The 24483-nt window shown below is 43.3% G+C and overlaps 1 protein-coding gene across 4 annotated transcripts in view; it reads left to right on the plus strand.

Moving 5' to 3' along the window:
- The window catches only part of WDR49 (WD repeat domain 49), a 359762-nt gene that overhangs the window by 208341 nt on the left and 126938 nt on the right, over positions 1 to 24483 (plus strand). For all 4 annotated transcript variants that reach the window (XM_085635179.1, XM_085635181.1, XM_085635182.1 and 1 more), the window contains one exon: positions 6734 to 6898. In XM_085635179.1, the coding sequence (XP_085491305.1) occupies positions 6734 to 6898 (165 nt within the window). The remainder of the gene's footprint in view (positions 1 to 6733; positions 6899 to 24483) is intronic.

Consider the following 24483-nt stretch of genomic DNA (forward strand, 5'->3'; position numbering starts at 1 on the left):
GCCAGGATCTCTGTTCTCTACACCTCTCTCCTCTCAGCAGAACCAGATAATGGCAAAGTTTCCCTCTATTTTTCCACACATATACATGTAAGTTTCAAATCTCAGTGCTTCCCCCTTTTTTTCAAATGTAATCACACATTTCTATTGGTTGAAAACCAACCCTTTTCCAAAAGTACCCTGCCCCCAACTTGACTTCTGCCTAGTACCCTTCCCCCAACTTGACTTCTGCCTGCTACCATAGCAACAGCTCATGGAACACTGCTGTGTGGAGTTAGGTCAGAAGTTCGCCACACAATGTTTCAATTCCACAGAGCAAGAGTGCTTGACTTTTCAAACCTAACAGCAAATCCATAGTACTGTTCTTTGGTAACACATTTTTCTGTACCAATACAAAACATGCTTCTATTAATTTACACATACAGCCTAGTTTTTAGTGTAGAATGGTATGAAACAGCCAATCAGTTCTTTTTGTTTTGAAAAAAATATGTATGCCTCCATTTCCAAACTGTCTTTCTTTTCATATTGCCATTCTACTGAAAGACACCTCCTGAGTGCATCCAGTTCTCCTTTGAAGATGTTCACAGTGTGGATTGTAGGGCACAGCTATGTCTTCTGGAGTGAAAAGTTTGCAGAGAAAACAGGTATGGTGAGAGACCTTGCTTTGCCAAATGTAGACATTAAATGGATTGGTCAGAGAGGGTTAAAGTGGCACCAATTGATGCCATTGGTGAAATCCTTCAGGCAAATCCAACACCCTGACCTCATAATAGTGCACTGTGGTGGCAATGACCTAGGCACTTTGACTGGGGTAGGTCTGGAAATGCTTATGAAGGACACCTTTGCACAACTGTTTTCACTTTTCCCTAAAACTGCCTTTGTGTTTTCTAACATATGCCAAAGGCAAAAATGGAACTGGTCCAATCATTTCTGTCCGCAGATTGACAAAGCAAGAAAGCACGTCAACAAATCTGTTTCTGCTTTCCTCCGTGACTATGGTATGGGTTCCATTTACCACAACAACTTGCGTTACGACATGCAAGACATTTATAGAGGAGATGGTGTGCACTTCAATGATGAAGGGAACAGAGTCTTCCTCTTGAACCTTAGACTCTGCATCGGTACTTACTTGTAGGTACCACAAAAAAATCACTTAATAAACACAACGGCTCTTTTTAGAGCCCCCTAATATCTAAACACTTAAATCTGAATTTCATTTCTTTTTTGTATTTTTTTTTTACCGTACGCTTACCGTGAGCTTACCGTACGCGTACCCCGTGATTTTTTTTAAAATCAATAAATGTTTCCTTTGTACTTTTCTGTCCTTCTTTGACCCCCTTACAAATGTTAGGGGGTCTGTAACTCTCTCCCTTGCCCCCTTTTCAAGATATCACTCTTTTTTACCGGAGTGAAATACACAAAATGGCGGCCGCCGCTTCCTGGTTTCGGCCGATTCGAATGTTTACTAAGATCTAACAGCCATTCAGAATCGCGCTCGCGCACGCCACCGTACGCGTACGGTAAGCTTACGGTAAGCGTACCGTAAGCTGGCTCAGATATATATATTGATTTAAAGGCTATTTTCTCAGAATCTACTGAACAGATTTACACCAAACCTACAAAAGGCACTTCCTTGACCTGAGGACTACCTCTCTGCCAAATTTCTAGTAATTCTGTTCAGCCGTTCGGGCTGTAGCCCTGTCTAAAGGTCCTATGGAAAAATGCATGGGAAAAACGCGTTTTGGGACCCCCCTTTTATCTCAGCCCCCGCTTGACGAATCCCCCCGAGACTTTCAGGGTAGGAGCGGAGCGTAGCGCCCCACCTATTTTGAGAAATTCGCGAGGATTCGTCAACCGGCGCCAAAGTTATTCCAAATAGAATGTTGCGGATTTCCTATGGAAACAGGGTCCTAACTATAACTACCTACTGGCGACCGCCAGTAGGTAATATATATATATATATATATATATATATATATATATATATATATATATATATATATATATATATTTTCCTTTGCTGCTTCAGCATATTGCCTGCAGGCTGGCCAATTGCCGGTGGTGCCTGTATTTGCGCTGCGCCTAGCACTGTAATCGCTGAGAATTGTGCTACAATGCAAACATTCAAAGACTTTTTCTACTACAAAGCAAGAAACTTTGGATATAAATATATATATATTATATATAATATATATATATATATATGCGTAGTGTTCATGAACAGCAAGTGTCTTACTCTTTCGTAAATATTTTAATATTTACATATACCTCCCTAATCCTCTCCTTTTTTTGATTAACTCCTCCTATTTAGTAGTAGATTTTCCCTAATTTCATACCATCCCACTTATCCCTTCCACACATCCCTACAAACCATAATACCTCCTCATGCACAGTTCTTCACACTCATGGCACATAAAATATATGGGCAGACTTAGGCAGAGATTTCGAGTTCCAGATTGATTAGCATGTGTAATACCACTGTAGTTACTATTTAACATACTCAAAAATGCTTTTGTGAATAGGCCCCCTTGGAATTTGTCCAGGGCGATTAAAACAAAGTCAGTTACCTCTAGTTCAAACACTTGCCCAGTGCTCGACATAGGACTTTGGGGTGGGAGCTATCGTTAACTGGGCAAGTTGGTGACTGCAGGGGTGGCTACTCCACTATGGCAGAGGAGTGTCGCCCCACTGCAGAAAAAAAATTACAACAAAAGTATTTTTATTTTTTACTTCCAGTCTGCAGAGTCTAAGGCGGGTGGGCCATGTCACAGCGTCGGCAGCAGGGAGAGGAGGAGTGATAGGCTCTGAAAGTGCACATGTTGGTTTGGCAAGCCATCTTAGGATAGCCAAATCGACATGCGCACTTGTATATCTCCAGGCTGTTCCTTGGAGATATCAGCAGTGCTCAGGGGCACAGGCTCCCAGTCACTGCTGGAGCGTGAAACCGACCCTCTCTGCCCAAACCCAGTGCTTCTCGCATGCTGAGAGTAAATGCATGAGAGCCGCATTGGAATTAAGTGGGAAGTCTGGGAACCTGTTCTCATGGGGAAGATCATAGAGGTGGCCACTGACGGCACAAGGGCAGTGTATATCTATTTTATTTTTTTCCCCGTGCTGCCACCTCACGCCAGATTGGCAGCAGCTGCTCCTGGGTGACTGTCAAGTCACCATACATATAGCCTATTATTTCTCACCGAAATAGCTCAACTGGTAACTACCTATATTGTGGGCACATTTACCAAGTGCAATATTAGCATATCATTCTGAGCTCTGCCTCTTGGAATGACGAAAACCTGGTAACCCCACATTTTCTCCAGTTCTGAAGTATGGAAACAGAGACTATGCATTTTTTAACACAAATATTTTGCCATATTTTACCTGGTGAAAACCACCCTGGCAAAAAACAGGGGGTGTAGCACTGACAGCAAATATCAAAATCATAATGTGGGTGTAAAATCCTCTTTCTACCCGAATTGGGATTATCACCTAGGTCAGGGCTTCTTAACCTTTTGACTTCTGTGGACCCGCACATAGAATCATTATTAGACTCCAGGGAACCCCACTGGATCATTATTGGATTTTGGGGCCCTCCACCTGAGTCATTACTAGTGACCAGGGATCCTTGCCTAAGAATTTTGCGACGATCTGAACCATAAAAATAATCAGAAACAAGCATTCATCAACCAAATACACAATGATGAAATAATTTCTTTAATTCACATAAAATATAAAATAATCAACATTTTAATTGTATTAGAAAGGTTGATGCTTTTCTAAAATCGATTGAGTCCACTTATCGTCCATACAGTATTCTTTTTGATTCACTTCCATTGCTCTCACAAATCAATCTGTGGCTGCTAATTTATTTTTATAGCCTGCCCATTTCAAATGTACATTTTGCTTTTTTTATTTATATACACTTTATTAATATGTTAATATTATTTCATATTCTAAGCAGTAGCTGACTCCCTGAGAAGGGATCCCGGACTAGAGGCTTGGAACCATTTCCTAGGTGGGATGAGGCCTACATTTCTGAAAAATGACAATGAATGAAAAACATAAGCACAATTATAGGAGGATCCGGGGAGTTGAGAATGTCCCATCCATGACCTAAAAGAGTTTGTTTGACGTGTGAGGGTGTCCCTCTGCCTTATGAGTGAAAGGAGCAATGGTGACAAACATAATATTTAGAAAAAAGCATGTTAATGGATGTTTCGCATAGATGTCTATGTCCTGCTTCCCGGTTGCATCCGTTTATGGTAATCAGGGGAAAGCACTTAATCGTCCTCTTCCTCACTTTCCTTGCCAAAATATTGCAGCTCTTTGAAACAAGTTAAACTACCCTTAAAGTCACTATATTACAAATAAAAAACCGGATTGAACCTCAAACAGACTATGCTGTAAAATAACTGCATGCTGGTATTACCTCCCTTTCCAGACTTTTTCAGAATTACTTGAATGTGCTGCAGATTGCATCTTGGAACAAGTTTGGTAGATACATGCCATGCTGCTGGGGCTGCAGGCCTCCATACCCTCTAGAATGGAACTGAAAAGGAAGTGTACTTTGATTACTTCTGATAAAAATCCTTTCTACCCTTGGGGAGGGTTAGAACATCTATTTAGGCGGAAGCTCTCTTGCAGAGAAAGAGGGCTGCTGCATCAAGTGTTGGCAGAGCATACAATGGTCAGAAATTAATCCTGAGTCTCTTGTCCTTTTAACTGCATCAAGTCTCATGTGGCAGATATAAGTTCCTGATCATGGTGGAGTCCACTGGGAGAATCCCAGCACCAACTGGAGCTGCTTGCCATTGAGGCATACCACCACATCTCACCTGTGGATGTCTATCTAAAACAGCCTGCATCCATAAATGTACCTGTAATATTAGGTGTGTTTTGGACCTGGTTAATACCTTATAATAAATAATGGTGAATGGTGGGTCTGATTCACAAAAGAAATATATGTTTACAGCTGAAAATGCCTTTATTTACTCCTCTTAGGTATTCAGAGACAATGAGAGACGAATGGGTTTACTAATGCTGTTTTCTCTGCCACCGTTGTGGAGAAAGATGCTTTAGTGAACACCATAAAAGTGTGGGAAATGAGTATAACAAGGGGGGGTTTGCCTGGCGGGTTTGTCAGTGCTCACAAACACTTGAATTTGTGGACAGTCACAAATTCTGATCAGTTTAGTCCTTCCCACTCTGGAAATGGTCGAAGGATGACACATGCAAAAGAGAATTGATCATCTTAAAATTTAGAGGGGGTGTAAATTAAGGGATTTCTCCTTGGGGAGTTATGGTTTGACAGTAGAAAATATAAAAAGAAAAGTAAAACAGTGCACTTGTACATCAGGCAGTATTTCACCAGGGCAGACAATGTATACTGTGTACAAATACGCATTAAAGACATGGTAGCAGGGGAACATGTCACACGCCATTCCAAGAATTAAGATTGGAAATCTGCTCGTAGTGCAGCTTTCCAAGCATGCTACAAGCAGTCTTTGGGAATTCTAGAAGTAGTAAATGTGCCCCCAGTCGTAGGAGTAATAATAGATGTACTAGTTTTTGTGTGAATCTGGACCGATATGGTCAAACAGGTGAGTTAGGTGAGAGTCATTTGTTTTCATCCAATAGACGCAGTTGTTAAAATGGACAAACATACTGTTTGTGCCAGTTATTATCACTTTCTCTGAAGTCTTAATAACCCTATACATATATTTTTTATTTGTGGTCCGGCATAGTATGCAGATTCCACAGCATTTGTACAATTACTTTACAGCTATTCATTTACGAGTCCATAGATTGATATGCTGCAACATTTCCATTATATATCATAGCATTTTCTTGCCATAACTTCAGCTTGTTGGTTTTTGTCTTGACATGTCCCCAACAAACAATGACCCCCGGCACCCACAGCCTTCAAACACCCAACATCTCCGGCATCCTCACCCAAAAAACATTGCACTTTGAATGCAGTTTATATACTTTAGTGTGTATTCATTCGTCTGTTTGTATGGATTTCAGGTATTGTACCAAGGGGTCCCAGAAATCCCTGGGTCGGGAGGCCTGTGGTATTTCTTCTGCATAAGTTTTCAGTCGCTCCTTACAATATGTCATGTCTGTGATCCAGTCTGGGCTCTGTGGTGTCCGTTTACTTTCCCATCACAGAGCTATGCGTCTCTGGGCCACAACCAGAAATGTGCGTCTTCTAGCCTGTTTGATTTTGTATATCCCCAATAGGCAGACTAGGGGCACATTAGGTATCTGTTCAGTCAGCATGGCTGTGAGGACATTGGTCACCATTTGCCAGAATGATTGGAGCTGTGGGCATGCCCATGCCATTTATAAGAAATCTGCCCGGTGAGCACTGCATCTATGACATCTCTCATCCACCCTTAAACCGTATTTGTGTAATTGCACCGGCGTATTATATATGATTGTTGTAGAAATTTGAAATGTATAATTCGCAAGTTACAATTTGACGTGAGCATTTGTGTTAGTGCACAACTAGATTCCCAATCTTCCTTGACAATGGGGTTGCCTAGTTCTTCATCTTATTTCCTGTTTTTTCCTGTTCTCGGAATTGTTCACGTTGGGCTGCCTTGTAGAGGTGTGTGACTAGACGTTGGTGTGTGACTAGACGTTGGGGTGTGGATGATGTTAAACTTAATAACCCTATATTTGAAGGGGGCTAGCATACTCCGTTTAAAGTAAGGCTGAATCTTTTGTGTTCCAGGTCATCAGCTCTGACACAGGATCCACTGTAAATGTTTTCATGATTGACACTGGCCAAAAAGTGAAACAATTTACTGCTTGCCATGGCACAGCCGAAATCAGCACAATGGCACTGGATGTAAGCGAGACTCGTCTTCTGACAGGGGGTACGGATGGGACAGTGAAGGTAAGCAGGGTTACTTCACAGCCACTTATAACACCTGTTGTGTTCATTTGTCCCTATCAAATATAATCCTGAGATACCTTTTGATACAAGTTTTATGGGTTAAATATAGGGAATATCTTTTCCTATTGTTGTCAGCATTCTGGCTATGTTACTGTCCTATTAATTTCTTAAATGCCGTATTTACACAACTTTGTAGGATCTCAACTTATGCTTACAATGGCAGCAAGGCTGAATTCTTGCACCCTCACTTTTATATCAGGTGGACTTAGAAGTTACCCCTTGCATTAGAAATACTCCCCCCCCCCCCCAACTATTCTTCTGGATATAACCCTTTACAGGCTCCAGAGAGCTTTAAGTGGTTTGCACAATTACTGCCTGGCAAATAACCTTGTAATTAAAAATGACAAAACTAAAATAGTAGCCTTTGGCTGAAGGATAATAAAAGAAAAAAAATGCCACTGGCTCTTAGAAGGAATGCGTTGGAACATGTAAATAGCTACACATACTTAGGAGTGGGATTGTAAGAGTGAAGAGTGTCATCTTTTGAACTTTTTTCACTATAGTCTACTGCGATGGCGCCCGTTTTAATCCTTCGCAGGTGGTCCATTTCTCCACTACGGCGACGGAGTAAATTACTCCTCACCCTGACAGAGGTGCCACGTTCTAAATTTAGAAATGTTTGCCGGCCCAACAGACATTTCAAGCATTGGCAGGAACTGCCGTCACAGTGGTTCCTGTCAATGCATTGTAAGATTGACCAACAGCACCATCAAAATGACGGAGCCATACGGCAAATTTACAATGTTTTTCTTCAGTTTCAAAAAGATAATCCCAAAGTGGGATTATCCTTTTGAAAATAAAAAAAATGCCCCCCCCCCCTCGCCACTGGACTTTACTCCCACTTTCCAATGCCCCTTACCACCAGGTTTTTCCTGGCAGTGACAGGCATTGAATATCGGCTTTATGTCTAAACTAGGTAGGCTGACATAGAGCAAATACTCAGATTAAGCATACGCCATTGGAGGGGTTTGACCACGGCAGGGACTGTGTAGTCTCCTCCAACTTCAAACCTATGGTCTGCCCAAGTCTAAATAGGGAAGTGGGCGGGGGAGTGGGCTGTAATGTTGGTAGGGAGCAAACTTGTTCGCTGTTGTGACAGAGTTCTCTCTCCGCCTACATTTAAATCAGGGCCTTAGCCATAAACATCTCTTTTCTCACTCGAGTAATAAACTGGCAGGCACCTCTCTTTTTCCAAAGCTGCATTTAGTAGATATATACCCACTCTCAGATAGGAGTCGATACTCTTCTATAGGAAACTTGCCAGATGGCTGCATTTATCTCACTGCCGAATATGCGCTCTCGTTCCGCCTTCCTAACAGAAATCCTCAAATCCAACTATGAATAGAGTTTAAACTCTGGAGACAACTTCTTGTTCTACAAGCAGCATTTGTAACTTATTGTCGAAAACTTAGATCTACTCGCCAACAACATTGAAGGGAATTTTATGGAAAGGTGCTATGCATGGGGAGAATTTGTCTAGTGTGTGTGTGTGCGTGTGTGTGCGTGTGTGTGTGTGTGTGTGTGTATATTTGTAATCTGCACTTTGAAGCTATTTGGAATAAAGCATTTTCAATCCCCCCCAAACAAGGCATGAAATAAGCTAAACCCATATCTTCATGAGGGTAAGATGGACTTGGATGCAAGGAGATGCTCATGGATGGTGTGCAGCCCATATCAGTTTAACTGTAAGCAAGATTATTTGAAGCACCCATTTACTTTGAATCAAATGTTAACATTGATTAGATGTAGCCTCAGTCTGATGCCATTTTAGAGATTTTTTATACGGAATCAGATGCTACCTGTTGCCTTTGTGCCTAGGCGGAGGTGTCATTAACCCACAAATTGTATTTATGTGAAAAAAGTTATACAGAGAAAAGATGCCTAATGTTTTTACACCTAAATGTATGAAAATATCAAGAATTGGTCATGACATGTTTACTGGGAGAAAATCCCAGCTGGAATGGATGATTTTTAAAATATATGTAGATTTTGGTTTCTACAAACATTCAGACACCGGTGATAGATATTTTAACTACAGGGGAAAACTTGATGATGTGTGACGAGCAGCCCAGAATGATTAGATGAATGCTTTAATTGTAATGATTTAATTTTAATTTTGTGTGGAATGAATATATAAATGCTCATGTGCAAGAGTGAGAGAGACAAAGTGTTTGGTAGGTTGCTGCTCTGACAGCACAAGAATGAAAGATTAGCCAGCCTCGCGTTACTCTTCTGTCTCCACCCGCCATGAGACCCCTATGAATTTTCTTAGTTCCCAAGGCAACTTGCGCATTCAAGTTTTATAGGAGGAGGCATGCTCCTCTCCTAGAATTCCCTTCCAGACAAATTCCCCTTACATTGTAAGGTGAGAATGACAATTTTCAGGAGACAATGAGGTTAGAGGAGACTTATTCTGGTTTTAGCTATGACAGCAGCCTGAGGATCTGTTCGCTCCCATTCTCCCAAATGGCCTCGGCTTAGCAGAGGCACGGACACAAATTTATGTAGCGAAAGAAGTATGTCCCTGTAGATGAGAATGGGTGAACTTCTTTTACTGAAAACTCAAGAATGCAAAAAACTGAGACCGATAATTGGCACAAACAAGCAGCAACTACATCTTGGAAAAACTGAAGCCATATGTTCTGTCATAGGTCAGCAATGTAATGTATCTGTAGTTAGGGTACTTGAGAATAGAGGTGATTTCTCATTAGTCACAGTCACTCGCACAGTTTGTTCCTCCATTTTACTGTAAAACAGCACATAAAATTTGTTATGAAATCAATGAGGATCACAGTTAGGGATTGTTTTTGGTTTTAATACAATGTTACACCCAGTGTCACTTTTTTATTTTAATGCACAATTGCATGTTGAGTTTTAATTTAGTATATGTTAGTATGCCTGTCTAGATATTGCTGCTGGATACATATCGATGTGTTCTGGTGAATAAAGCCTATCCGAATGAAGACATCTCGTGCTTCTCCTCTACCCAATATTTAAATGTTCTTTCTACTTACACTTGAAATGATCAATCCCTTCTGAAAAAACTTATAAATACATAAGGCACCAGGAACTCACAGACAATCTGGGAACTCTCATTGCAGATAAATATATTAGTCAAGTACAAGATTCAATCAGAACTGACTGAGTCTACTTCAAAGAGGTCACTGAGACCCGAATTGCCTGCATGTTAAATTTCAATACAATAATCAAAGTAAACGCCATCCTTTGTGGCTGCAAACTGTCTTTATCAGGATATGAAAATGCTACAGTTGCAGTTTGCCAAGGTTAATATTCAGATGTTCTCCAATGTATAAAAATATTCGCACACTTGTGTACAAATATGGTTCTACATATTCTGCAGTCAGGCAATCTTTGATACCCTGGACACAGATGACTCATTCCCTTCTTCAGGAATAGTTGTGCCGGCCCACAGCATGAGACCCATCCTTATACCCCTGCAAACCGTTCACATTTAATCTAACTTACATGGATCTGATCCATCTCAAGCACATGCTGAGTGAAACTCCACTCTGACCCTCATGGCCCCATGATCATTTGGTTCTTCAGTCTCACTGACTTTAGTTAAACGTTGACTTTCCTTCCTTTCCTTCCAACCCCAATGAACTACCCTAAGCTTGGGAAGGTTCTGCCGCGTCTTCATCTTCTCTCCCCTTCTAAAAGCAACTCTTTTTCTAGGTGCAGGAAAATGGTCACCCATATGGAGTCATTTGCAGTTGATAGGAGTAACTTTAGAGAGAAACTGCTTTTCCTATGATCATCAACCAGAGGTGTCAATGTTCCTCTGTGTCCTAACTGGACAAGTACATGAAGATTATTCTGATATGATCTGTTCTCTGCATCTTCTCTGCAGGGTTCGAGATCTTCGAGGGTGTTAGCACCAGCGAGGATCTTGGTTACCATTGATTACAGCGATGCAACCTTGTCCTCAAGAGTTTGGTGGGTCTGGGCACCCACTGCAGGGGGCCAAATGGTAAATCTCAAGGACACGGTAACCGTAGCCCAAGCGAAGACCCAGGGGGTCAAACAGCCGCTATGAGGCCCCCCTCGCCCCACCAGCCGTGTCCTGGGTGGACCTGCCCAGACCCGTCCCTCCAAGACTCCTAATTTATGAACTTTATGACTCCTAAGAATTGTATATAATTTGTTTCAAAGACATATTAAATTTCATGATTTTCTATGAAGAACATATGTTGGGACATTACTGTTTTTTTTCCTTCTGTCTTTCCCATGTATCATAAAAGTGCTTCAGTTCGTAGTTGAGTGACACCATTAGGGGACAGCTAGGACTACTTGTATTAGTACTGTGTATTCGCTTCATACCCTAAAATGTTTCTGACTGACATTGTCAATAATAACATTTGAGTGCCGGGGTAGTACCCAGTTAGAAAGACTCCTAAGATATATAAGTAGTTTTATCCATTCCCAATGTTTTGGCAAATCCTATGCTCTTAAAGTAAAGTAGAATTGTTTGTATTGACAGTCATATTTAGGAAGGTTGTGTTCTGTAATTATGCAATAGTGATGATAATTCTAAAATAATATGATTTTTGAGTATCATAACTCCATAATACAAGCAAAGTTTGAAACAAAGACACAGCATTAACACTTAAAATAACTCAGTAAAACAAAACGTATGCTCAATAATAAAAAAAGATTTACCCAGCAAATAAGACTAGGCAGGGCACCAGCAATGAAGATATTATAGACAATAAGATACCTCGTTGTTTTAATGCACCTGTACCTGAGATGTATGTGTTGCCTGAAGTATATGGGGCTGGCTCCTGGTGAGTTGACAGTGACTTTCATCTTCCTAAGTAAGATAAAATGTTTGACCTGTGTGTTAACACAGAATGTCGAACAATGACTTGACTTAGAAAGAAAGCCCAACAGAAGAAGAGCCTGGTGTGCACACCCTCTCACCAGGGCCGGATTAGGAACCCAAAACAGCCCTGGCAAATTTTGTCAGACCAGTCCCTATACGGTGCACAGAGAGTGCAGCGAGTGAGCCTGACCACCACAAAGGGGGATTTGGGGGGTTATCGCCCTAGAAAATTTGGGAAAAAATGGTGCATTCTACAACACATTTGTCTTTACATATTCAATTGTATTTTCCTTTTAAGCACAGTAAATGATGACCTTACTGTGCACCAGCATACAATAATCTTTGTTGGGGCTCTTCAATGATCACCTCACTATCACCCTCCAACAGTGCCTCTCATCTCTTCATTGCCACTTTCTCATATGTAGTTCATTTGTTTTACAGCACCTCTCATACCAGTGAAGGGTGTCAGAGCACTTCACATCACATACACACACATACAGAGACAATGATCCATACGTGTTTAAATTCAGTGCATATAAAATGTTACATAAGGCAAAGGGAACTGCAAGGTGTAGGATTCATATGTCATCCGTACTGGTAGGCTTTTTTTTTAAGAGTGCTTGGTTTGGAGAAGCATAAACTCAGGATTCAGAACATAATAATAAAAATGGTTTTCTAGCCAAGCAACTCTTTTATTAGCAACACCAGGATCGTGAAAGACGGGGAACAAACATAACTTTCCAACCTTTACCATGCAGTTTGCATGCACATCTTGGATGGCAGTTCATAGCTCACTGTACTAATTGCGATTTTTACTCATGAACTGCACAGTAACAAATGAATCTCTGTGACAAAAACAGTAACCAACTATAAAATAAAGTTGTTTTATATGCACTGTACTTGTTCTTTTCAGCAGCCATATCAGCCCTCTGCACTACCTAAGATGAGTCAAAACTGCCACTAGACAAAACTCCCATCTCTCTCAAGCAGGAGGAGGAAAGTTAGAACAGGGAATGGTGGACAGGGCCACGTTTGGAAATCTAAGAGAGGAGCTAAAGGGGATTAAGCGGTGCAAACAGATGCAGGGAAAATTGTCACAGGAATTAATTTACAGAGTAGTTGAGAAAAAAATAGGTCTTCATGCCATCTCCTTTTGGCAGAGAATAAGTTCTATACCCGTGGTACTCATAGTATGGCCCGTGGGCCGCCAGCGGCCAGGCAGGCCTTCCTTGGCGGCCCGCGGACCTTGCAGGTAATGTACCCATGGCCCCCCACAGAGAGTGGAGAGAGAGAGAGAGTGGTGAAAGAGCGAGAGTGGTGAGAGAGCGAGAAAGTGGAGAGAGAAAGTGGAGAGAGAGAGAGAGTGGAGAGAGACAGACAGTGGAGAGTGAGTGTAGAGAGAGAGAGAGAGAAAGTGGAAAGAGAGTAGAGAGAGAAACTGACTGACAGAGAGAGAGAGAGAGACTGGCTGAGAGAGGGACTGACTGACAAAGACAGAGAGAAAGAGAGAGAGAGAGAGAGAGAGAGACTGACTGACTGACAGAGAGAGAGAGACTGACTGACTGAGAGAAAGTGACTGAGAAACTGCCCGACTGACAGAATGAGAGACTGACTGACTGACAGAGAGAGAGACTGACTGACTGACAGGGAGAGAGACTGACTGACTGAGAGAGACTGACTGACTGAGAGAGAGAGAGAGAGAGAGAGAGAGACTGACTGACTGACTGAGAGACTGACTGACAGAGAGAGACTGACTGACAGAGACTGACTGACAGAGAGAGAAACTGACTGACTTAGAGACTGATTGACAGAGAGACTGGATGACAGAGAGAGAGAGACTGACAGAGACTGACAAAGAGAGAATCTGACAGAGAGAGAGACTGACTGACAGAGAGAGACTGACTGACTAACTGAGAGACTGTCACAGAGAGAGAGAGACTGACTGAGGGAACGAGATATTGACTGACAGAGAGAGAGAGACAGAGAGAGAGACTGACTGACAGAGACAGACAGGCTGACAGAGAGAGAGAGTGACAGAGAGACTGACAGACAGAGAGAGAGACTTACTGACTGAGAGAGAGAGACTGACTGACCGAGAGAGAGAGACTGACAGAGAGAGAGAGACTGACTGACTGAGAGAGAGAGAGAGAGAGAGAGAGTGAGAGAGAGAGAGACTGACTGACTGAGAAAGACTGACTGACAGAGAGAGAGAGAGACTGACTGACTGACTGACAGACTGACTGACAGAGAGAGCCTGACTGACTGACTGACAGAGAGAGACTGACTGACAGAGAGATAAACTGACTGACAGAGAGATAGACTGACTCACTGAGACTGACAGAGAGAGAGACTGACAGAGAGAGACTGACTGAGAGAGAGAGAGACTGAGACAGAGAGAGAGAGACTGACGAAGAGAGAGACTGACTGACAGATAGAGACTGACAGACAGAGAGACTGACTGAGAGAGAGACTGACTGAGAGAGACTGACTTACAGAGAGAGAGACTGACTGACAGGGAGAGAGACTGACTGACAGGGAGAGAGACTGACTGACAAAGAGAGAGAGACTGACAGAGAGAGAGAGAGAGAGAGAGAGAGAGAGAGAGAGAGAGAGAGAGAGAGAGAGAGAGACTGAGACTGTGATGGAATTGGGGTCAAAGTGTGTATGAAGCTATGAAATGCCTCTTAAGATTGCTATTGTCTGCTAATAAAAATGTATTATCAAAATGTGCTCTTTGTAGTTACATCTGCTTTTGAAGTACAGCATTGTCACATTGTCTAACGTTTTGAAACGGGTTTTATTTTTTTTACTCTAGCCCCACCCCCCACTGACCCCACCCTTACCGGTGCGGCCCTCGGCCACATACCATACTGTAATTTTGGCCCCCAACAGAAAGTTTGTGAGTACCCATGTTCCATACAGTTGGGGCTGCTCTAGATTTTAAGGGGGGCAGAATGAGCTTTAGAATTTTGGATTCAAGTCAAAATGCTTCTTCTGGAGATTTTAATGATGGATCTTAAATATTTTGGGTGTGTCGCTGAATGGGTTTAAACATCACACCTGCTCTTTGGAACTTAGTTCTGGCCTTGGTGAGGAGTCAACTTCTCAAAGATCTGGGGTGATGTATTTTCAAGAGCCAGCGACCAGACTGCCAGCTAAATGTATGATGGCCATGACAGGGTAAAGCAAAGACTTAAGGACTCCAAAGGGAGTTGCAGTTCCATAATGAATTTGAAGACCAGCATTTTACTTCAGATGAAATTAGCAGGTTGAAACCTTCAATTGTAGGTATTTTAGTGATTGTTGTGGATTTGTGTCAGTGCTGTTTCGGTGGGAGAATGCATTTGATTTTCTGTGGCTTGAGTCAGAGTACTTTAGGACCCATCCAGTCTTGCAGTTTTTCTAAGCAAAGCAGATTTACATGATATGGCTCTCTTGTAAAAAGTTAGTTTCAAGTAGATAACGGTGCCATCAGCAGACTGGTGGATTTTGATGGCTGCTTCCTCCATTAAGTACTTCAGCAATAAGATGAACCAATTGAGGACTTTTCCATGGAGGCATATAAGTGTCTTCAGAATCTTCAGAAACTATTGGTGATCAATGGTGTCACATGCTGTCAATAGGTCTTGTAATTCTGCGTATTTAGAGATGCTTTGAATTACGTGTGATTTGGAGAGTGAGTTCAAGTTGTTTTTGAGTGATTTTAGTAGCTAATTTGGTTTGTTTAGGGAATTGAGCATTCTGGTTTGAAAGAAAAGAGCTTTTTAGGTCATATCTTGTTCGTATTTTCTCCTGCCAGCCTTTATGGCAAAGAGTTTTTTGAGTTTTGTAAGCTCTTCATTTTCTTTACAGTTTTCAACTATAGAGTTTGATGTTTGACGAGAACATGTATAGCGCAAAAGTCCCTACAAAACAACTTAAAATGAAAGTGGAGGGCACCGAGTAGGCAGTCAAAGATTGCAGACACCCCCCTCCTTGCCCCCCATATGCTTCTGCCTGGAATGGATATACACAAAGCCCTTTTGATGTCTGGTGTAAAAAAGTGCCCTTGAGAGTGGGAGATACACCCAAGGAGTTCTGTACAGGAGAAAGATCTCTGACTGGGCTCTGACAACAGCCGGTTACATTTTAATTATTGTATTTTAAATATGTCTTGCTGATTTTTAAAAGTCTTTATTTTTCAGTTAAGAACAATTGTAAACTCATATAAAGCGTGTGGTTAGAATGTTGGGAGAATTGTTAGGGGAACGGCTGCTAATTGTGAGAACTGTGGCTTTATTAGGGATATTTAGTAGAGAGGTGTGGCTCACTGGTTAGAGGTGGCAGACCCGTAAGCAGAGAATTGGCCAGGGACCACGGTTCAATTCCCGACGCGGCAGGGTCGTGGTTCCAGGGTCAAAACGGATTTGATAATTCTCGCCTCGGTACCTACTCTAACCAGGAACACACTCGGCAACTCTGGGCATTAAGCTTGCCTCATCTCTACAACGGCCCCCCACAGACGCTGGGGATCCCTGGTTTCACCTTGGAGATATCCATGAGGGACCATCTCACAGGGATAGCCAGGACGGGTTCCCCAGCGGTCTATAGCGCCGGGACACCTCCTCGTGAGGTAGCTGTTCGCGCTCTACAAATATCAGTATTATTATTATTATTATTATATTGCACTTTATTCAAGGGAATCATCCATTTTCTCCTGGGGCCATTTCAGGATGCCATTTTGATTGGTGAGCGGTCTAGTGTTAGTGGACCAGCTCCCAATCGGCTATTAAAGGAGACCCATGCTGCGGACGTGTGCAGCGGGCGTGACAAAGGCAAGCCTGTCTGCGCCCGGATCGCATCCAGCGAAAGCCATGCTGCACGTCCACCCTTTACACAGGTGAGTCTACTCTCCAGGGAAGTATTTCTATCTTTCAACTGTGGCCCTTGTAAGTCAGCTAAGCCATTTGATCCCTGCGCTCAGAGTTTCTTAGATTTTGCCTGAAGGTCTTGTGGCTTCTCTCTAAATTTAACACAGAATACTGGATTGACTTAAGCAATGCCCAGGGATTGTGCATCCCGTCTGCCTGCGGTGTCATATAGTTAGGTCGGCTATAAGGCCTGTCTCATTAATTACAGGTCCCTCTCCAAACACTCTCCTGACATATAGCTTGTGCTATCAGATAACACCTGGGATTTCATACTTCTCACTGAAACCTGGCTAAAGGAAGGCTCCAACCCCGACCTTGGAATGGCCCTTCTTCCAGGTTTCCAGATCCTGTGTGCTAATCGGGGTGGCAATAAGATGGGAGCTGGGGTCGCCATCATCCTTAGAGATAATTTTGAGGCCTCCTCTTCTGTGCTGGAAATCTTGAGGGCCTTATCTTCAGTATTAAAATAACCCACACTTTCACCTTTTCTGGCTTGCTAATCTGCAAGGCCCCGTACTGCCTTAATAGCTGCCTCCCACTCTTGTGTGACACTATAGCTCAACTGTCACTATAATGGGCCAATTTTACTGGTCTGGGAGATTTTGACATCAGTGCGGATGTTCCTGACTGCACTCCGGCCTCCCAGCTGATCCAGACCTTGGCAGGTCTCAACTTGACACAACACGTCACTGCTGCCACTCTAAAAGCAGGCCACATGGCGGACACATTTGTTTTCAAACATCTCCTGTGTCCGTGGCAGCACTCCTGTACGCTTGGTTTGGACTGATCATATTCTTGTCCCATTCTTTTTTTTTACAGACCTGGAAACCTACTAGAGACTAGGTCTGCCCCCGAACTGAAGAGGAGATTGCAGAATGTCACAGAGGAGCCTCTTGTGCGCTCTCTTCAACCTTCCTTTCCCTCAATTTCAGGCAGCCCTCACTGTGATGCAGTCCTGTTCGACCAATGGATCCCCAGGGCCTTGGACCTTCTTATACCCCTGAAAACTCATACAGCCAAAAGATCAAAAGCGTTCCGTGCCCTGGGTTTCCTCCACCCTAATGCAGAGAAAAGCTTTGCAAACAGCTAGAGTGCAGATGGAGGAGGTCCTATGCCCCGAGGCAAAGCAAATTTACAAGGCAACTCTCAGAAAACTTCTGGAAACGTAATCGTAAGACCATGAGAGCACTTCTCTATGCATATTGAGACCACTATTAACTCTTCTAGGGAAGTATTCAGTATTGTTGATTCCTTTATCTCCCCTGATGTGGTTCTAAGCAATTTCACCCCTTACCTGATGTCTGTACTAGGCTTCTAAACTTCTTTGATGAAAAAAATCAAAACCTCTACTCTACTTTCCTTGTGCGAGTTTGTACAGCAGACCTATTGACTTCTACCTCTCGGCACATACCTGCCATCTCTGACTATTGTCTAATATCTGAAGATGACTCACTTAAGGAACTATGGACATGTATATCAGGCTCATCAGGACCCCTGTCCCCACACCCCACCAGATCTATTGGATGGTAGCACACTATGTAAATCCTTTTCCTTATAAGATCTGGAACGCATCCTTGAAATCTGGCATCCTTCCTGCCACTTGGAAACAAGCGTTCCTTCTCCCGCTCCTAAAAAAAAAAACAATGCGGTCCCTAATGGGCTTAGCAATTTCAGGCCCATTTCATTGCTACCAGCCCCTGCAAAGATCTTGGAGAAGTTGGTGAATCATCAACTCTTATCCTATGTAGATGCAAATTATTTGTTCCATGACACTCAATCAGTATTTTGTGCGGGATACAGCACTGACACAGCATTATTGGAAGTCTCGGAGTACGGAAGAGAAACTCTGGACAGAGGTGCCTCTGTTATGGTTGTACTTTTAGAACTGTCAGCAGCATCTGACATGGTGTCACATTCTAGCTTGTTGAATAGACTAAGCTAACTCGACTTTCAGGGCACAGTTCGGTCTTGGCTTAAATCTTTCTTGGAAGAGTGCTCATGGCAGATTTTTCTCCACCCTTTCTCTTCCTCTTCCACATTGCTGATCTGTGGGGTACCTCTGGGCTCTGCCCTTAGACCGCTGCTTTTCAACCTCTACCTGTACCCACTGGGCACCCTGATTAAAATCTTGGGTGTGAAGATGGTCTTAAATGCGGATGACTCACAAATGCTGTTCTCGTTCTGAGAACATTCAGAAATGTCCTTCCTCAAATTCAGAGTGTTTAAAAGGCGTGGCCAATTGTATGGAATCTAATTTTTTCAAACTTAATATGGATAAAACAGAGGTTTTCTTTTTCAGCGAGAAGGCCCTCTGCTAACTTCTGGTGCCCAGCAGAACTTAACCCACCCATCTCCTTCTTCATGTGCAAGGAACCTGGGTATCCTGTTTGACTCCAACCTTTCCTTTACAACCCAAATCAAACAGATCTATTCCATATGTTTCATGAAGGATACATTTGGTGGGAAGCTATTCCTCTTGGTCCCAGGGGAGACCCGAAGAACTGTGATACAGGCACTTGTGACATCACACCTTAATTATGTCAGCAGCCTCTATCTGGTGCTACCTGATGTTCTGCCCCACAGACTAGATCATTAAGAACGCAGCTGCCAAGCTGATCTGGTGGGTCCCTTTTCGGTAAAACATTTTTCTCCACTTAAAGCAGCTACATTGGCTACCGGTGGTGAAAAGGATTACATTCAAGGTCCTCACTCTGCCTTTCAGAGCCCTCGAGGGCAAAGGCCCTCTCTATTCTAGAAAGAGACTAACCTGTACCAATAAGAGAGATCCTTGCGATCTAACAATCTTTGGCTTATGTGTGTTCCCAGATTTGTTAACGTCCAGGATGGAGGCAGGTTTTTCATGGTACTGACGGCCAAGCGTTGGAATACTTTACCAATCAAACTTTGCATGGCTGAGTCTGAGAACTGCTTCAAAAGAGAACTAAAAATGTGGCTCTTTGACCAAAATTAGGCATGATAGTCCGGTCTGTTCTCAGTCACTGCTGCAAGTGCGGGGACGCTTCTTGTGAAGCAGTCGATCGCTTTACAAGTGCACTTGATTGATTTATTGAAGAGCAACCTTGTGGCCAACACTGTGGCCAATACTCAATCACAGATCTCCTCCTAAGTGGTGAGGGGCACTCATATGGTGAAACACTAATGCTAATAACTGCCCAATAAGACAGACTAGATAAGCTCCAGGGGAACTGCGATTTGAGAGCGAGTCTAAAACATTTGTGACCAATTGTATTGTAGGGACTGGAACACTCACGAGAAGTCAGCTGCTCAACATAGACAGTGTTGATGCAGTCATACCTGCAATGAAAATAAATGGTGCTGACCAATCCACATAGCCGATCTCCATAGAAACCCACACTTAGAATCGACACTAACACCCAAACAGATTAAACTAATTGTAGCTGCTTAGGAACATCTCTAAAGAGGCAGGTGTAAATGCAGGCCGTTGACTCTCTGTTGTAGATCCCAACTAAGATCCCTCAAAACAGAACTGCTTGAATGTTAAGGCGCCAGACTACATTTTGCAAAACAACCTTAACAACTAGGAACATTTGAAAGTCAATAAGGGAGATGACTTCAGTGTCTGGCGTCAAGCAGAGGGCTACAATTGAAGGTACAAGGGACGTTTTGATCACCAGTGTTTCCTAACGTTTCATGGCATAAACTATGGAAAAGCCTGCGAAAAATGTGATGGGTTGGATGAGAACTAAGGTTGGTCTGGGCCTTGTCAGGCGACAGGATTTCAAAATATTAAAGGGAACTTACATCCCTGAATGGTCCAAAAAGTAGCTTTAATTCTCTTTGGATTTGGCAAAGCTGGCCTACAGGAGAAACTACCTGGAGAAACTTGAAGTTGACCAGCAAACCCTCCAACTGCAAAATCACAATTGCCTACCACTGACTTTTTTAGTGCCTAATGTCATGAAACCAATTACCCAACATTAAATTTAGGGCTAGATATACACAGGTTTAGATTAGCTATTTTCAAAAAACGAAAGTTATCTGAATCAGTTATGAGAAATCACTAATATTAATGTATGAAAGTAATCTTTCAAATCGCTATTTTGCGATTTCCTAATAGGGAACCGTACATTTGCAAATCTGCAATAGGAAATTGCAAATTGCGAGAGTATCTTTTGGGATCAGCTTGATGACCTCACATTGAGGCAGTGTTTAATCCCATCCTCTTCACAGTGTTCTGTAACATAGAGGAAGGAGGTGTTCATTAGGAGTGGACAGGTGGAGGCTGGGAAGGTTTTTTTCCCTTGGAAAAGAGGAATGTTGACCAGGGAAGAAACAGATAGGGATGTGGGTGCTAGAATATGCAAAATATTGTTTTCATAGAAAAAGAAGCAGAAGCTTTTAACTGAGGAGTGTATATTTCATAATGAGGAACTATTTGGAAATATCTCTTTCAGTGTTCCTGAACACCAGAAAACCAAAATCTGGACTGGTATTTTACATAAAATAAATTCTATAGGAGTAACTCAGCGTACCACCCTTGAAATATGAAGAAGATAGTGCTCCTAGACAAAGAAAAAGGCTGAAAATAGACTGGCAGATGCACCTGGTGCAGGTGGGGGCCCTCTCACCAGCCACCACAAATACCAGTGGGAACTCCAGAGCCAGAGTGGTTTGTTAGTTTATCCAACAACAAAGATACATCAAACTCACCATCTAAGTCCCACGGTGAGATTTCCTAATACTTTTCTAGGAAAGATCAAGTTTTATTTCCATTTTTATTTAATTTTGTAAACTATTTAGATTACGCAACATTTTAATGTGTGTTTTACATTTCCAGTGCAGTATGGGAGTCGTAGTACATACATAGAAAATTATTTTATTTTGAAAAAAAACTCTATATATTTATTCATGTTTTAAAACATTATTCTACAAAATGGTCTGCAATGACAGGATTATAAATTTCGTCTGCACAGACAGATCAAGTACCAAACAGATGAAGAGCTGCAATTTCTCCACTGCCTGATTTTCAAGATGTATCTGATGTGCTTACCACAGCCGAGGAAACAACCCCAACAAATTTGAGGGCCAGATTGATGCCCCACAGGGTTATGTAGGATCAACACAATGCTACTTCTTCTTGAAATTCAAGACTCCTGGAAGTGAAGAGGGTTCTGATACCTCACAATTGTTTGATGGGTTAGAGGCCTCAGTACTGTCTGTGCAGAGCCTGCGAAGCAGAGATATTAAAAATTTCCAACAGATGGGGGATATTGTCAAGAACTTGTGATAATCATCGCAAAATTAGCTAAACACAACTTTCAACATCGCAGACCATCGCGGGAAAATAACGCAGTGTTAACGTGGTATTCTCAACACCGCGGTACCATGCGATAGTCTCACGCTAACGCGTCAAATGACCGTGGTAAAATTAACGCAACGCCTAAAAAATGCGAAACACGGAAAAAGCGTCGATGTCCCAAACCGCGATAACAAAATCAGCAATAAGCAGCGACAGGCCTGCAATTCCCACGCATCATGCGGGAAAATGCTCCATAAAAGCAGAGAAAAAAAACTGTGAGATGACATTGTACGAGTACAACCTCACATCAGTGATGTTGTACAAATGTCCACTGTCCAGCATCAAATAGGCATCACCTCACAAACTGTCACAATGTACATTGTCATGCAGTCTGTATGTAAGAGCAGACCCTACATCACGTCAGTGATGATGGAGACGACACCCAGGACATCGACCCAGACGAACTCCAACGGTTCATGGACAACCTCCGCACCCCACCTCCAGTAGTATTTGGGACACATGTGAAACGCTGATATGTGGGATTCCGTACTGTCCTTGACACACAGAAATGGCATTTCGAATACGTGATACCCAAACATCCTCTCTGTACAGAGGTGACACACCCACCATCTATTTTCAATTAATGAGATTGTTAGCACTACATGTTGCACTTACACTTGTCAGAGTGAAGTGCTTGTACAGATGGGTGACATGCACTCAGGGAATGTGTGTTGTAATGAATTCATCTTCACATGCTGTGCCCATGCTCATTTTGTATTGTCCCATGATTGCTAAGGACGGTGACAATGTGACGTGCTTATGTGACGAAATTGTCAATGATGGTGTTCCTACGGGCTATTCCTGCTGCATCTGCAGTGGTGTGTGGTCCACCTGCCTCATCTTCCTCATCATCGTCCGGTGCATCTGGCATTTGTATCCAGGGGGCATTGGTGCGTACACGCAGCAATCATCTTGCACACGAGGTCTGGAGCCTTCCACCTGTGATGTCCAGGCACCTGAAACATGACTTCAACACGCCAAATGTGCATTTCACGATGCCCCTGATCAGACAATCAGAAGACAACCAGAAGTTCAAAGTTCAAACAGCAGGGGTCCATGACTTGATCTGCACAGAGTTAGTGGCCCCGGATGCACTGCGGCAGGCACAGGCACACCGCTACGGGACGGTGACTTGCGGTGCACTGAGGTAGGGCCATGCGAGCTGTGCGGGTCCTCGTTGATGTCCAAGGAGAATGTCGCGGAGTGTTATGGGGGACAGTGGAAGGTGTCCTTCCAGGGCATGATGCAGAGGGCAGAAGCAAGCAGAAACAGGCAAATGGAGGAGTAGAATGCTACAGACTCCTTTTTCTCACCAAGCCAGTATCAGTTACATGATGATGAAGACAACCCCCAGTCCAGACTCAGACGCCACCAAAGTTCAACCAGAGAGTGTCCATGACTTTCGGGACACAGAGTCGGTGGCACCAGAGCTGGAAGGGGATGCAGTCTGCGATGATGCATGTACAATGATATAAACTCTGCCATGAAGAAATCAAGACTCAGTTCCAATTGTGTGACCTACTCGACCGCAGTGTGTGCCGAAGGCAGCGGACAGCAGGGGCCCACAGCCATGTGTCTTTGGCTTGCGATGCACAGAGTTAGTGGCACCAGGGCAGTTGTTGGTAGTGTTCGATCACCTCCGTAACGAAGATCCTTTTTTCCTCCGGACTGAACCGCGTCTTCCTCTTACTCTTTTCCTTGCATACAATGATATGAACTCTGCCATGAAGAAATCAAGACTCAGTTCCAAATGTGTGACCTGATTGACTACAGTGTAGGCTGGAGGCAGCGGTCAGCGCGGGCCAACTGCTGTTCAGCCAGCTCCTCTTGGAACTCTAACACATGACATTGAAATGGCATGTGGAGATGATTTGTGGTTGACGGAGGTAGAAGCACCAGAGCTGAGCGGGTGTGCAGCCTGCGACGATGCCGTGTCCTGCCTGGTAAGGACTGGATTGGTTTGGTGTGAGGCCTGCTGGACCGCAGTGTAAGCAGAATACAGGTGACCCCAAGGTGCTGGACCGCAGTGTAGGCCGAAGGCAGAAGTCAGCAAGGGCCCACAGACACGTGTGGTTGGAATGCTATGCACAGAGTTGGTGGCACCACATTGAAGGGAGTATAGTGATATAAACACTGTCATAAAATATGTACTCTGCCATTGTATAATCAAGACTCAGTTCCAAATGTGTGACCTACTTGACCGCTGTGTATGCCGGTGGAGTACGTCAACGAGAAAGGAGTGCTGTGGGCCTGTCTCGGCGAGGACAGCGATGGTCTGAGGAGGCTGCCAAGGTTACGTGCCTTGGGCTTGGAGCTTGCACAGGCACGTGGTGGGCACTCTTTGACACACGCTGGTGTCGGCAGGTGAGCGGTGTGGCCTGGTTGAGCAGGGGCGGCCAAGACGGGTCTGGGGACCAGCAGCCTGGGGTGC

This window comes from Triturus cristatus, chromosome 11, assembly GCF_964204655.1.
Source record: "Triturus cristatus chromosome 11, aTriCri1.1, whole genome shotgun sequence".
In the NCBI taxonomy this organism is placed as follows: domain Eukaryota; kingdom Metazoa; phylum Chordata; class Amphibia; order Caudata; family Salamandridae; genus Triturus; species Triturus cristatus.